This window comes from Serinus canaria, chromosome 14 (assembly GCF_022539315.1).
Source record: "Serinus canaria isolate serCan28SL12 chromosome 14, serCan2020, whole genome shotgun sequence".
In the NCBI taxonomy this organism is placed as follows: domain Eukaryota; kingdom Metazoa; phylum Chordata; class Aves; order Passeriformes; family Fringillidae; genus Serinus; species Serinus canaria.
The window spans coordinates 2,558,372-2,571,000 of NC_066328.1; the positions used below are offsets into that span (position 1 = coordinate 2,558,372).

The window sequence follows — 12,629 nt, forward strand, 5'->3', positions numbered from 1 at the left end:
GTGGCCAAGCTGCAGGGGACAGCAGGACAGACAGGCTGTCCCCATGTCAAGGCACAATCTAGTGGGAAGTCATTGCCACAGCCCCAAGTTAAAGTTTAGACTCTGAGTGGAAGATGCTGTATGTAAGATCAGAAATATCTGCCTTGCTCACACCTTGCAGCACAAGAATGTGTTGTGGTGGCTTTGTGCCCTCCTGTCTACTCCACAGGCAGCATGGGGCTGGCCCACAGCAATTTTAGCATTTGATCCCTTGTGAGACCTGGCAGCCCCAGGCCAGTCCCACCTCACATGTTGTGATCTTGACTTTGAGCAAAGAGTCACCACAGAGCAAAGGCAGCAGCATTTTGCCAGCATGATGAAGCTGAAACTGGGACATTTCTTTCACTTCAGTTTGCCGGAACTCCATGGGTACCACTATGGGCTGGCTGGGTGTGGCTGGTGCTGGGGTGTGGCTGGTCCCCAGAGAAACATTTCCAAGCCTTGGTCTTCTCCACACACTTCTTAGCTTCCCATCTTTCCATGTCCCCATGCCTGTGGGGACCTGGTACCAGCAGTCAAACCCATATTCCTCAGGTCACAGACATGCTGCAGATGATCACCACCCTCTGCTCCCTGAAAACCACTGCTGAGGGCTCCCAGCTGCAAAAAGTTTCCAGGAGGTGCATGCAGCAGAGCTGGGCCAGTTACTGGAGAGCTCTTTGCAGAGAGGTTGGGCTCCCCAGAGACCTGCATGGATGGCACAGGTGCATGGGGTGACTGGGATGGCAATCTTACACAAATCCTTATGGAAAATGCACTGAAGCCTCCTAAAGGCTGCTCTGGCTGCAGTGACCTGCTTGGGTCCATGTCACCCTCACAGCCACTGGAGCAGCCACCCACCCCTGCTATCCCAGTGTCCTGGCCACCTCCACTGCTCTTGTCCCTCCTGCAGTGCTGGATTTTACCCTCTAAAATTTTGATATCCTGGGAGACCCACAGGGCTTTTGATGGGATGAAACTGGGGGTAGTGTCAAGGTTTGGAGTCTCCTGCCCCATCCCAGGGGCTGACCAGGCTCTCCCCTCCTGCAGCAGGGTGGAAGGGCTGATTTCTCTCCTGGTCACAGTGGAGCTGTTTCAGGAGCTGAACCAGAGCTCTCTGTGAGGTGCTCACTGCTGAGGTGCTGCAGGCTCTCAGGTGCCAGACTCCTTTGCTGGCAATGCCCCTGGGCTCCAGCATAGCTGGGGCTCTTCTCTCTCCCCAGAACCTCAGGGGCTGTTTGGTTTCAGAAGCTCTGGCTGGGAGCTCAGTCCTGAGGCCTTGCAGTGCTGGCTCACATGGCCCCACACAGGCTGGGTGACTGCTGGAGCAGCACGAGGCCATAGGGACCTGTCAGCCATGAGAGCTCTGTGGGCACTGACAGCTCTGTCATGCCAGGCCACTGTGCCAGGTTGTTCTACCAGACCTTTGCCAGGTGAATGGCAGGGCCACACTCAGCCCATCTGAGTCCCCAGGCCACTGGCAGTGCCCTTGTCCCTCTGCCTCATGCACTGACATGGCTGGGGGGATGTGGTCACTGTCCTCTGTGGCATGCCAGTGCTGGCCATGCCCAGGGCCTGGCAGCAGTGCCAAGGGGTCTTCACTCTAAGCCCACCCAGGTTTGGCATGTTGCTTTGCTGGGGGCCTGCAGGAGCTGGCACTGCCCAGAGCAAAGCTTTGGTGTCTGTTTTCAGCCAGCTCAGAGACCTGGAGGACATGGCTGCCTCTCTGGAGAAGGTGCTGGGTGAGAATAAAGCAGCTGCAGGATGTAGAAGGTGCCCAATTGCCCATGGTCTTGGGAGGTTTGAGCTTTCAACAAGCTCAAAGGGCTGAGAGCAGCAATCCCACATCCAACTTGCCAGGAACACATTGGAGCATCTCTCAGGATGTTCTCACCAGCCACTCTCTGGGGCTACTATAAACACATCTCCCTGCCCTGCCTAGTTCTGCAGCCACCCAGGTTCACCCAGGGGCTGGGCCAGCTGCAGGAGCAGTGCATGAGGCTGCAGGAAGCTGCAGAGCAGCTGTGGGGTGACACCAAGGTGAGGACAGTCTCTGGGCACAGCTCAAGCGCCACTTGTGCCACGGCTGGTGCCTGAACCAGGCTGGGCACAGGAGTGCCCAGACTTGGCAGATCCCCACTCAGAAGCAGCTCAGTGTGCCAGGATTTTGTCGCCATGCCATGCTGGTGACAAACAGTGGTGGGTGGCCCTGAGGAGGATGAGAGGAGGTCAGGGGATGGTGGGATGATGAAGCGCCCAGATATGAACAAGGTGCTGATGGAGCAGGGCTTGGGTGTTGTGAACAAGCACTGGGGTGGTGACAGGGCAGGGCTCTGCAGGAGATAGCTGCCCCCCTGTACTGTTTCTGCTTCTCCCCCTTCAGCAATGAAGATCCCCCCGGCTCTGCTCCTGGCACACCACAGGGATGTGCTGCATCCCCCAGGACTCACGCAGGTGCCTGTCCTGAGTGTCCCCTGCCACATGGGCAGTGCTGCTGCTGAGCACTCCCTGGGGAGCTACTGAGGTTGTTGTGCCCCACCAAGGCTGTTTGTCCTTGTGCATTGCAGGTGCAGGTGACAAAGCCAGGCTCCTGGGGGACGGGTGCCAAGCTCACAGGTGTCCAGGCTGGCCACAGGGCTGTGAAATGGCATGGGGGGCTGGGGAGGGGTACATGCACCAAGGCTGTGCTGCCTGGCCTTGGGGGACTGGTGGAGTTGGGGTCACACTGCCCTGGCACCCACTCATTGCACTGGGGTAACACCACAGGCCAGAGATGCTCCCTCCTCTGCTGCCTCCTCTGAGCTCCTGGGGACACACAGGACAGCCAGAGTGTGACACTTTTGGGTTGTGCCATGTCCCCATCAGCTCTCTGACCAGTGAGATCACCAAGTCTGTGGTCTGGCATGATTTTCCAATCCTGTGGCTCCTGGTGGCCCTGGGATGGTCACAGGCACGTTCCCCTCCTCCCTACCCAAGTCTCCCTGTGGCTTCACCTGTGTTTCTCAGGCAGTTGTCTCTCTTCAAGGCTGGGGACAGATCCCTTCCCTGTGCACTCTGGGTGGCTCTGTGCTGCACCCCACCCCACCTCACAGACTCTCCCCATTCCCAGCAAGAGTGGATGTGGCCTGGATGTGCCCACCACAGCTAGGACAGAAGGTGCACAGCCCCGGCTTGGCCCATTTCATCTCACTGGGGCAGGACTGAGGGTGGCAGCTCCAGCAGAACTCCATGCAAGGAAGCTCACAAGGGCCAGCCCCAGCTCCAGGCCCTGCCCAGGCTGTCCAAGAGGCACCCCCAGTGAAACCATCCCTCCTACATTGTTTATTTTAGCAACACAAACAAGAGAATGAAATTAATTATTGACTGGGGAGCGCAGGGGCACAGCCTTGCTGGGAAAGGGTCTGGCAAGGACAGCAACCTCCAAGGGACGTGGGGAAGAGGGGATAGGAGCCAGGTCACAGCAAAACACCCAGGATATGCGGATGTCACAAGGGATCCTGAGGACTCAGCCCTGCCTGCTGGGGTCTCATACCACAGCTGATGTGGCAGACCTGGGCTTCTGGGGCTGAGCCCTGGATGCACCTGGCCAAAAGCAGCTGGCAGTCACTGCATGGCTGGAACAGGGTGTTTGGAGCAGCTGGAGATGCAGCCAGCCCTCCTAGGATGAACTGAGCCACTGGGAGAGGGGATCCTGAAACACTCCAGGCTCAGGGCAGCAGTCCTGCCACCGCTGGTAACGAAGCAAAGACACGGGGTTCAAAGCAGAAGAGCGTGTATTGCAAGCGGCTGCGGCGCATCCGGAGAGACTTCCAGCCGCCGGGAGAAAAGAACAGAGGGGTTAAAAACGATCCCAGTCTCTAGGGTTACACTGTGTCATGCAAAACAGCCCTGGGGCAAACCCCATCCTGGGAGGTTGGAGGGGAGGGTGTGCTGGCCCAGCTGGACCACCAGTGCTCACCCCCTGCTCCCCATCTGGGGCTGGGTGAGGGGCCAGACACCTCCCCGACGGCCGGTGTCCCCCAGGCCTGCTCACCAGTGAGGACAGTGTGTGGGGTGGGAGGCTGTGGTGGTGCAGGAACAGCCCTTGCTCTCTCCACCCCTTACAAAAACAAGCCTCACGGGGTGTCTGCCCCCCACCCAGTTGATCGGGGCCAAGGGATGGGGGAAAACACTCAGGCACAACCCACTCTGCCTGGTGGGGTGGCCCGGGGGACTCTGAGGAAGGGACCTCCTCCATAAATGTCACTGGCATGCAAACTCCGGTGTCCCAGGAGAGGAGGGGGTGCTCCCTCCCCAAGAGTCTGGCAGCATCAGGGTCCCAGGCAGAGGCCAGCACCGGTCCCACGCAGCCTCCTGCTGTCTCTGGGGTGCTCCATTCAGCTCGAGAACAAGTAAAAACTACTTCAAACCAAACCCATGCAAGGCAGCTATTTGCTCATGTGTCTCGGCGGCTGCCAGACGCCCTGGCAGTGGAGTTCCTCTCCTCTTTGGGGAGGGGGGGAGAAAAAATATATATATATTTATATGCAGGGGTCCCCACCGCGGCCGCTCTCCTCCGCAGCCTCATCTCTCTGCCTCCATGGTCACGTTGGCCTTCTGTTCTGCGCTGGCCTGCTGGGAGACGGCGGCTGGCCAGCCCGCGGGCTGCGCCGGCGCGGCCGGAGTCCACATGCTCTGCTGCTGCCCAGGTGGCGAGGCCGTGGGCCAGGCGGGGTTGAAGGCCCCGTGCTGGGGCAGCGGCGGGGCCGGGGGCGGCGGGGAAGTCGCCATGGAGGCCACGGGGCTACTGCTGTTGAAGCTTTCAGAAGCCTTGAGGCGGGAGAACATGGTGAGGGCGTCGGGAAAGTTGGGCGGCGTGGCCGGCGTGTTGGCGGGAGTGCACATCTGTGGGAAGGAGACACGGGGTCAGGGAAGTCCCCACCTTCTGCCTCCCACTGGGGTGTGGCACGAGATCCCTCTGCCCCCCTGCTGTGGCAAATGAAGCCCCCAGACCTGTGCTCTGCTGACTGTGCTGCCCACGAGCAGCTCTATTTAAGGGTCTGAAGTCTCATGCTGTGGTAAGAGCTCCTGGCAGACGGCCCAGACAGGACCCCCTGTGCCCAGCCAAGTCAGGGACCCACTCTGCTCCACAACCCACTGGTGCCACCCTGGGCCTTCAGCTTTCTGGCTCTGGCTCAGCTCCCATCCCCCAGGAGACTGGGCATGCTCCAGCCCTGCTGGGCACTTGCTTTGCATGCTCCAAATCCCCAATTGTCCTGGTGAGTCAAACAAGGCCGTAGCAGCCAGTAAATCCTTAAGACACATCTGCCCAAGCAGATTACGGGCTGCTGGGATATGAGAGTTAAGGGACCGAGCCTGAGGACAGCTGGAAGAGAGCAGAGGCAGGCAGCACCCACGTGTGGGTGTTTACACACCTCCAGACGCTCTGCACGCTGCACCAGAGCCACGCTCCGGCGACGCTCTGGGAACTGCTCGCTCCAGCGAGCACACAAGGACCTGTGTGTGTGGCTGCTGCAGGATGGGAAGCACCATGTATCTGTGAGTGTGTTTACACAGGTCAGTGCATCAGGTTCCTCCAGGCTCTCTCTGCCATGCTGAGCTGGTGTGGACCACTGGCTGTGCCCAAAACATCCTCCCTCAGACTATCCCTTTTGGAAGAGCAGCCCCAAACCATCTGCAGGGCTCTGCTGTCCCACTGTCCCACCAGCTGCTCTCCAGGAAAACCTTCCTTGGCAGGCAGCTCTAGCAGTGCCCAGCCAGACCTCCCTGCCTGCACTCCTGGAGCTGGGGAAGCAGTGAGCTGGACATGAGCACCAGCCTGGAGCACCCGCCAGCTGGTGCTCTGCCCTGGAAGAGCACTGGGGAGCTGGGAAAGCACTTACCATCTGATGGTGGTGGCTGTACGGGATGTTTGTTTCTTGAAAAAAAGCACTGAGAGCAGTCTGAAAGGAAGGAAAAGAAAAAAGGGAATATGATGTTACTACCTGCATCCAAACTGGGCACCCACCTCACCCCTGAACACTATCAGACCCCAAAGATGATACAAAGCAGGCCCTGGGGGGCCTTGAGGGCACAGCTGCTCTCTGTCCCCAAGCAGGGACCTGCGCCTGCCATCTGCTCATACCAGGGCAGGTGGTAACCATGTGTATTTGGGACCACCATCCTTGCAAGAAGCAGCTACTGCTGGGGCAGAGCCCAGCAGGTGTTTCACAACTCACAACCACTCTGCAACCACCGTGTGCTGGGAAACAAAGGAAACCAAATCCAACCCGAGCAGGAACCAGTTAAAGGCATGTCTTGAACAGGACATGATCACAGTCCCCATATTCCCACCAGGAGATGCCCAGGACAGGGGCTGCTGCAGGTTCCCACCCCATATGCCAGAACATTTCCAATTCAGTTGCAGACAGAGCACGACAGGGACTGACATTGTTTTGTAGCTTCCAGTTAAAACCAGTAATAGTCTGGTAAATATGTCACATGCCACAGGCATGTGAGAGGACAAGAAGGGTTGAAGGTAGGGAAGGCCAAGGGAAGAAGATGGTCAGGAGGGCAGACACCCAGGCCAGGTCTGGGAGGAGCAGAGGCAGCAGGAGCTGTGGGGGGGCACAGCACTGAGCTGATGCAGGAATGGTAAAAAGTTCTTTACTCAGAGGGTGGTGAGACCTTGGCACAGGTTGCCCAGAGAGGCTGTGGCTGCCCCATCCCTGAAGTGTCCAAGGCCAGGTCAGATGGGGCTTGGAGCAACCTGGGATAGTGGAAGGTGTCTCTGCCCATGGCAGGAAGGTGACCTTCAAGGTCCCTTCCAACCCAAACCATTCTGTGATTCCATGATGGCGACTCCTGCTCTGTGCCAGGCTTCAACTGAGTCAGGTCCCAGAAAACAATGGCTTTATTCAGTTGTAGATGAGACTTGATGGAAATGTAAGAGAACTGGTTTGGATTCAGTTCTGGTTGAAGGAAAAGCCCCATTCAATCCTATTCAGGCCTCTCCTCAAGGCCTTTAGGTCTCCACTCTGGGGTGTGAGGTGTGGGGCTGTGGCTGCATGCTGCCCCTCTACCCGAGACGCTGCTCCCTTCCTGAGAGCCAGGGATTGGGGAAAAAGAGGCAAAAAAGCCCAGAAAAAGTACAGGGAGGTTGTACCAAACGCTGCCCAACTGCAGCAGCCACAGTTCTGCCACCACCCATGCTCCTCATCCCAGTGTCCACATGCTCCTGTGTCATTCCCAGGGCCAGGATGAATGACAGCAAATCAGCTCAGATCATTGATCCAATGGGAAAACTAATTTTGCCCTAAACATCCAGGCTGGCAGGCCCTGGGAAGGCAAAGAGGTTTATGGTTTCCTGACTAAACAGCAGGAAACTATTGGTACGACCAGGTGGCAGCCAGAGCAGTGTCTGCAAACAATGATCCAGACCTGGGTGGGGGAAGCAATTCCTGCTGCAGAGTCTGGCAGCTCCCAGACCACGGGGGGAGCGTGCAATAGCTGGGCTGGCAAGGCTCTTCCCTGCAATAGCTGCATTTAATAACACAGCACCTGAACTCTGCACCCAGCCACGCTGCGAGCCCTCAGCTCCTGCAGGCAGGACCCACCAGATCCCAGAGACGGCAATGCAGCAGGAATGGGGTCTGTGGCCCTGCAGAGAGCTCCAGACAGGACAGCACACGGCTCTGAATTAAGGAAATGTCCAACTCAGACACTTCTGCAGCACTGACACCCCCTGCCATGCTACCCTTTGTCCCGGGTGAGGTCAGACGTCAACACCCAGAGGCCCTATCACTGACAGATCCTGATAAGAGAGGGGGTGACACCAAACGGGAAACACAGGCAGAGGTGTGGGCACAGCCAGATACCATAAGATGATTAAATCTGCTCTGTGCTCCTGTTTTCCAAGTGGCCTCATATCTGGGACTGTGCCACTGGCAGACAGTGGCAGAGAAGGTCCCTGCTGTCCACCTGAACTGCCCACCAATCCCTGCCAGTGCTGGGATGAAAGCTGTAACTGGGCAGAGGAAGCACTCTGCCAGGGCAGGCCCCTCTGCCTAACACAGTGGCTCTTCCCCTCCATCTGCCCCTTTCCAAGCATGGCAGAAACAGCCCCTGCATCCAGCATGAAGCCCATGACCTGCTGTCACCTCCCAAGGGACCTGCAGAGCCCCAGCCTGGCGAGCAAGGGCCCCACCCTCCCCTTGGTGCCACGGGGGTCAGGGACACACACGGGGGCCAGGGACACACATGTAACCAAAGCTACTGGTGCCACCTGCTCTCCAGACAGCGTCACAAGTGCCACCGTGACTGGTGCAACAGCAAAGCCAATTAAGGCTCCTCTGCTGGAGCAGGAGCCCAAGCCCAGCTCAGCTCTGACCCTGGAGCCAAAGCCCCACTGCCTCTGTCACCCTGGTGTGCATGGGAGCAGGGCAGCCATGGCCTGGCCACGCTCAGCAGGTGACCAGGCCACTGTGCCCCCTCCCAGGATACAAAACCAGGAGCTTCACAGGAGGGGGATCATACAGGGACCCTGGCAGGGTGCCAAGAGGCACCTGTGGTGACTCAGTCAGAGAAAGGGTGGCTGGAGGTGTGAGACCTGCCAGCAGGCAGCACCCAGCAGCAGGGGTAGCCCTGGGAGCACCCTGTCCTTGAACCACCAAGGAAGGGGCTTCATGAAATGTAAATACACAAGAGGAAGTGAAATCCAGCCATGGACACAGAGAGTGAAGCCAGACACCTGCTCCTCCTCTTGTTCCCCACACACAACCTCTCTACACTGAACAGAGGCTCTTAGCACCAGGAAAAGGAAGGAATGGGTGGGTTTTTTTAGAAGCAGTTTCTTCTTATCCTTCCCAAACAGCCCCAAGGGCAATGAGCACATAAAGCCAAATAATATCTTTCTACCAATGCAGGAGCTTGATCCACTGCCCAGCCCCATGTGAGACTCTGCAAACTCTGAAGTGTATGCCTGGTAACCTGCTGGGTTCCAGCCACTGAGGAGCTGCTCTCCCTGGCTTCTCCCAGAAAGCCAGGCCCTGGAAGCTGAGTGCCAGCCTTCACCCAAAGACACTCCAAGTTGCTTTCTTTGGCCTGTAAACCTTCCCCTGGGATCAGCCATGGCACTGCTCCAGCTGCTGGAGGGCTGGGCTGGCAGTGCCATTCCAGCTGGCACCCACAGCAGCCATCCCTGGAGGCATGGAAGGGCCCACAGAGCTGCAAGAGCTGCAAATTAAACTGGGCACAAGAGGATAAATCCTGCCCAGGGTCCCTAGGAAACAGGAGAGCAGTTACAGCGAGTGGGAGAGGCAATCCACACCCTACCCATGAACTGCCCTGCTCCCCAGGGATAGATGGGATGGATGCAAAAAAAAAAGGCTCCTTAGTCAACCCCGAGTATGGGACAGACTCTGATCAGCTCACACCACAGCCAAAGGTGATTGTATCCCAAATGTTTTCCTGACCTCCGACCCTGCTCACTGTCCTGGATCATGTTCCTTCCCCCTGGAAAAGCTCCAGGTCTACCAGGGCTGGAAAGACACACACAGAGCAAATCCACTCTGCAGCCCTCACTTCATCCTCCTACACACAATGGCCCCTGAGCAGCCAGCCTCGAAAGCAGCCCAAGCCCAGGGAGGTGATCCCAAAATACCAGCATCCCAAAGCTGTCCATGCTTCACAGCAGCCTCCCTCTCCCTCCTGCTGGTGACAAACACCCCAGGGGCTGTCACAGGCAGCAGGTAGGACACTTGCCCAAAAAGGAAAGGTCCTGGGCAGGGCAGATGGATGCCAGGAGTGCCCTGGCCAGGACAGAGGCACAGAGCTGGGACAACCCAGCTCCTGCTGTGTGTCACTGGGCCACTGAGCTACCCTGGCTCAGTGCAGAACACCTCTCTCCCCGGGGTGGCCTTAGAGGCAGGAGCAGAACGCTCAGGTACAAGCAGGCTGATTGCATTCACGTGTGCCCCTGGAGGAGCGCTCTGACTCCAAGGAGATGGTTAATTTATGCTGCCTTCCCTCGTGCTGAACTTGCCTGAACTCCCCCGATTTATACTCACTCACTGCAGATGCAGACCAGCCAGCCAACGGGTGCTGCACTGAAGTAACAAAAGCCTCGGGAGTACTCCAGAACAGAGGTGAGAGCAGGCTGGAGTGGTCGGGAGGTGATCCCTCCCCAGCGTGGCTCCCAGAAGGAGCCGTGCCCAGCGGCCATTTTGCAAAGGGAATTATCTGACCGTTGCACCAAAAGTGAGTGGGAACATGGTAACGGCAGCGTTTGTTTACAGCCCAGCTTCCTCTGAGTCATGTGAGTGCCCAGCCGGCAGGAGACGGCTGTTTCTACTTGTGCAACTCGCCAAACGGTGGCAAAGTTCTGCAAAAAAGCCTTTTGAAAGACACGTTAAAACTTCTGTCATCCCTCCCCGGCTCTTCTGCGACACGCACGGAGGTGGTGGAAGAGGATCCCGCCTGTCCCAGCGGGCCACAGTCAGGCTGTGTTAGTAAACAAACGCCCGAGCACGTTACACATGCAACACATCCCACGCCAGCGGTGCTCCCGTTCACCGGGCACGGCGGTGGGGATCTCTGGCCCGCTCTTCCGCGCATCCCTGCGAGCCCGCCCCGCGCTCCCCGGTCACGCACGGTTCACTTTGGGATCCCTCCTGGCCTGTGACAGAGCAGGTGGGAATGCTGTGCCCGCACGGCGACGGACGCCGTCCGTACCGGGTCCATCCGGCCGCTGTTCCGTTATGGAACAAGCCCGGGACAGCCCGGGCAGCAGCGCCCGCGCCCCCCGGCAGGGAGGAGAGGTGCTCCAGCCACGGAGAGGAACAAACGGAGCCTCCTGCTCCCCAGCCTGACTCAGACCTGCTCCTGCAGCACTGCATAGACATTTCAATTACCGAGGTGCCATTAGCGTCAAATCCATCAGCTCCAACCTAGGGAGCTGCAGAAGAGAAGGAAAAATCCTATTTAGAAAGCAATTTATTGGCGACGGCCACCGCACTGCTCTTTGCTCCCTGCGCTTCAGGTGCGGGGATCTCCGCAGGAGCCGAGCACCCCGAAAGGCACCGGGGAGCTCCCCCGGCGCCCCCCGCCCCACGCGCGGCGTTAACCCCTGTCAATGTCACGGAGTATCCCGCCCGCGAGCGAGAGGAAAAGGCGTCTGGAGCCAGAAAAGCTTTGACCTACAAAGTCTCCTCTCCCACGGCTGCCCGAGAACTCAAACTCCCCGGGGCAGGGCCGTGGGAAAGGCTGCGCTGGGGTTTTCCAGCCCACGGCCACGCGGGAGGGCTGGGGCGGGGGCGAGCAGGAGGAGGCTTCGGCGGATTCGGCGCCCCCAGCCCGGTCGCGGTCCACCGTGGGGCCCCGGTAGGCTGCGAGCCCCTCTCTGCGCACCCCCCATGCAACGTGGCCTTCCCGATCGTCCGCCCCGCGTGGCGCCCACGCTCCCTCGGGCACGGCCGGGGGCCCGGCCCGCGCCCCGCCGCCGCCGCGCGTGTGGGCGGGCGGGGGGGCAGCAGTGTGTCCGCAGGGCCGGGCACCGATCCACGCTAGCCGAACCCCCCGCGACGCCCCCACGAGGGGACCCGCCCGGGGCTGGTACCGGGGCGGCGGCCTCACCTCGAACTGCCAGTGGGCCGCCTGCAACAGCTGCTTGGCCTGGTCGGCGGCACATCCGGCCGCCAGCACGAACTGGTTGATCATCACCTGGTGCTTGAGCTCGTCCATGGCCCCGGCCCCGGCCCCGGCCCCCGCCGCCCTCAGGGCGCCGCCAGCACGGCGGGGCCGGCGGCTCACGCCAATGTTTACCGGGCACTGACTCACGGCGCCCGCCCAGCCCCGCCCACGGCCGCCCGGGGCGGGACCGTGCGGCCCGGCTCGCGCGGCGCTGCTGGGACTTGTAGTTCTCGCTCACCACGCCGTCCCGTCGCCCTGCCCCCGCTTGGACCACAACTCCCAGCAGCCCCCGCTATGTTTAAGGAGCGCTCGGCGCGCGTTGAGTGACGCGCGAGGCCGGCCAACCGCCGCCCGCGGCTTGGTAGTACCTGACCGTATATGGTCAACAACGGCGCGGCCCCCAATGGGAGGGCGGCGGGGGCGGACCGCTCGCGGGGCAGGGGCGGGGCGGGGCCCGCGGTCACGTGGGCGCGGGCGGTGTTTACAGTCGGCCGCGTGCGGTTTCCTGTTGACGTGAGGGAGCGGCGGGGCCGCGCCGGGCCCGGCCGGTGCTGGGGAGCGCCGCCGCGGCCGCCGCCGCCCCTCGGCACCGCGAACTCCCTCAGGCCCTACCGTTACCCTCCTGCAGCCTACGGGGGTTTGGTGGAGACCCCTTGGCTCGTAGCTGCTGTACGGCTCCGTGGCCTGAGAGGCGGTGGAGCAGCAGCCCCTTGGCCCCCGCGCCCTCCATCCGCGCTAATAAACCATGAGCGCGTTGCCCACCCCCTCCTGGTCCCGTTTCTCCCTCAGCCGCTGCGTGTTCGTGCATCGCTGAGGCGGCTGACGGGAGCTGAAGGGAGAGCCGGCAGCGAAGGAAGGTTCTGGACGGTGCCGGGGGGCTCCCGGCGCTCTGAAAGGCTCCTTTGAGAGCGCGGCAGTGCCGCAGCCCATGAAAGCCCGCGGCC

General features: G+C 60.1%; 1 protein-coding gene across 1 annotated transcript; it reads right to left on the bottom strand.

Annotated features, from left to right (window-relative positions):
• Nucleotides 1–3,773: 3,773 nt before the first annotated feature.
• LOC103817925 (UBA-like domain-containing protein 1) lies at nucleotides 3,774–12,415 on the bottom strand. Its single transcript, XM_030229906.2, has 4 exons — nucleotides 12,298–12,415; nucleotides 11,629–11,918; nucleotides 5,901–5,960; nucleotides 3,774–4,902 (listed from the first exon to the last, which is right to left on the bottom strand). Exons 1-4 carry the CDS (start codon nucleotides 12,413–12,415, stop codon nucleotides 4,582–4,584), a joined length of 789 nt encoding a protein of 262 aa, XP_030085766.2. The 3' UTR covers nucleotides 3,774–4,581.
• Between the last annotated feature and the right edge of the window lie 214 nt (nucleotides 12,416–12,629).

Bases quoted from the DNA above. Each gene is read 5' to 3' on its own strand.
- LOC103817925 (XM_030229906.2), bottom strand. From the start codon at position 12,415: ATGGAGGGCGCGGGGGCCAAGGGGCTGCTGCTCCACCGCCTCTCAGGC. The intron at 5,961-11,628 runs GTGAGGCCGCCG...CCTTCCTTTCAG, and splicing joins CGGCCCACTGGCAGTTCGAG to ACTGCTCTCAGTGCTTTTTT. The intron at 4,903-5,900 runs GTAAGTGCTTTC...TCCTTCCCACAG, and splicing joins ACAGCCACCACCATCAGATG to ATGTGCACTCCCGCCAACAC.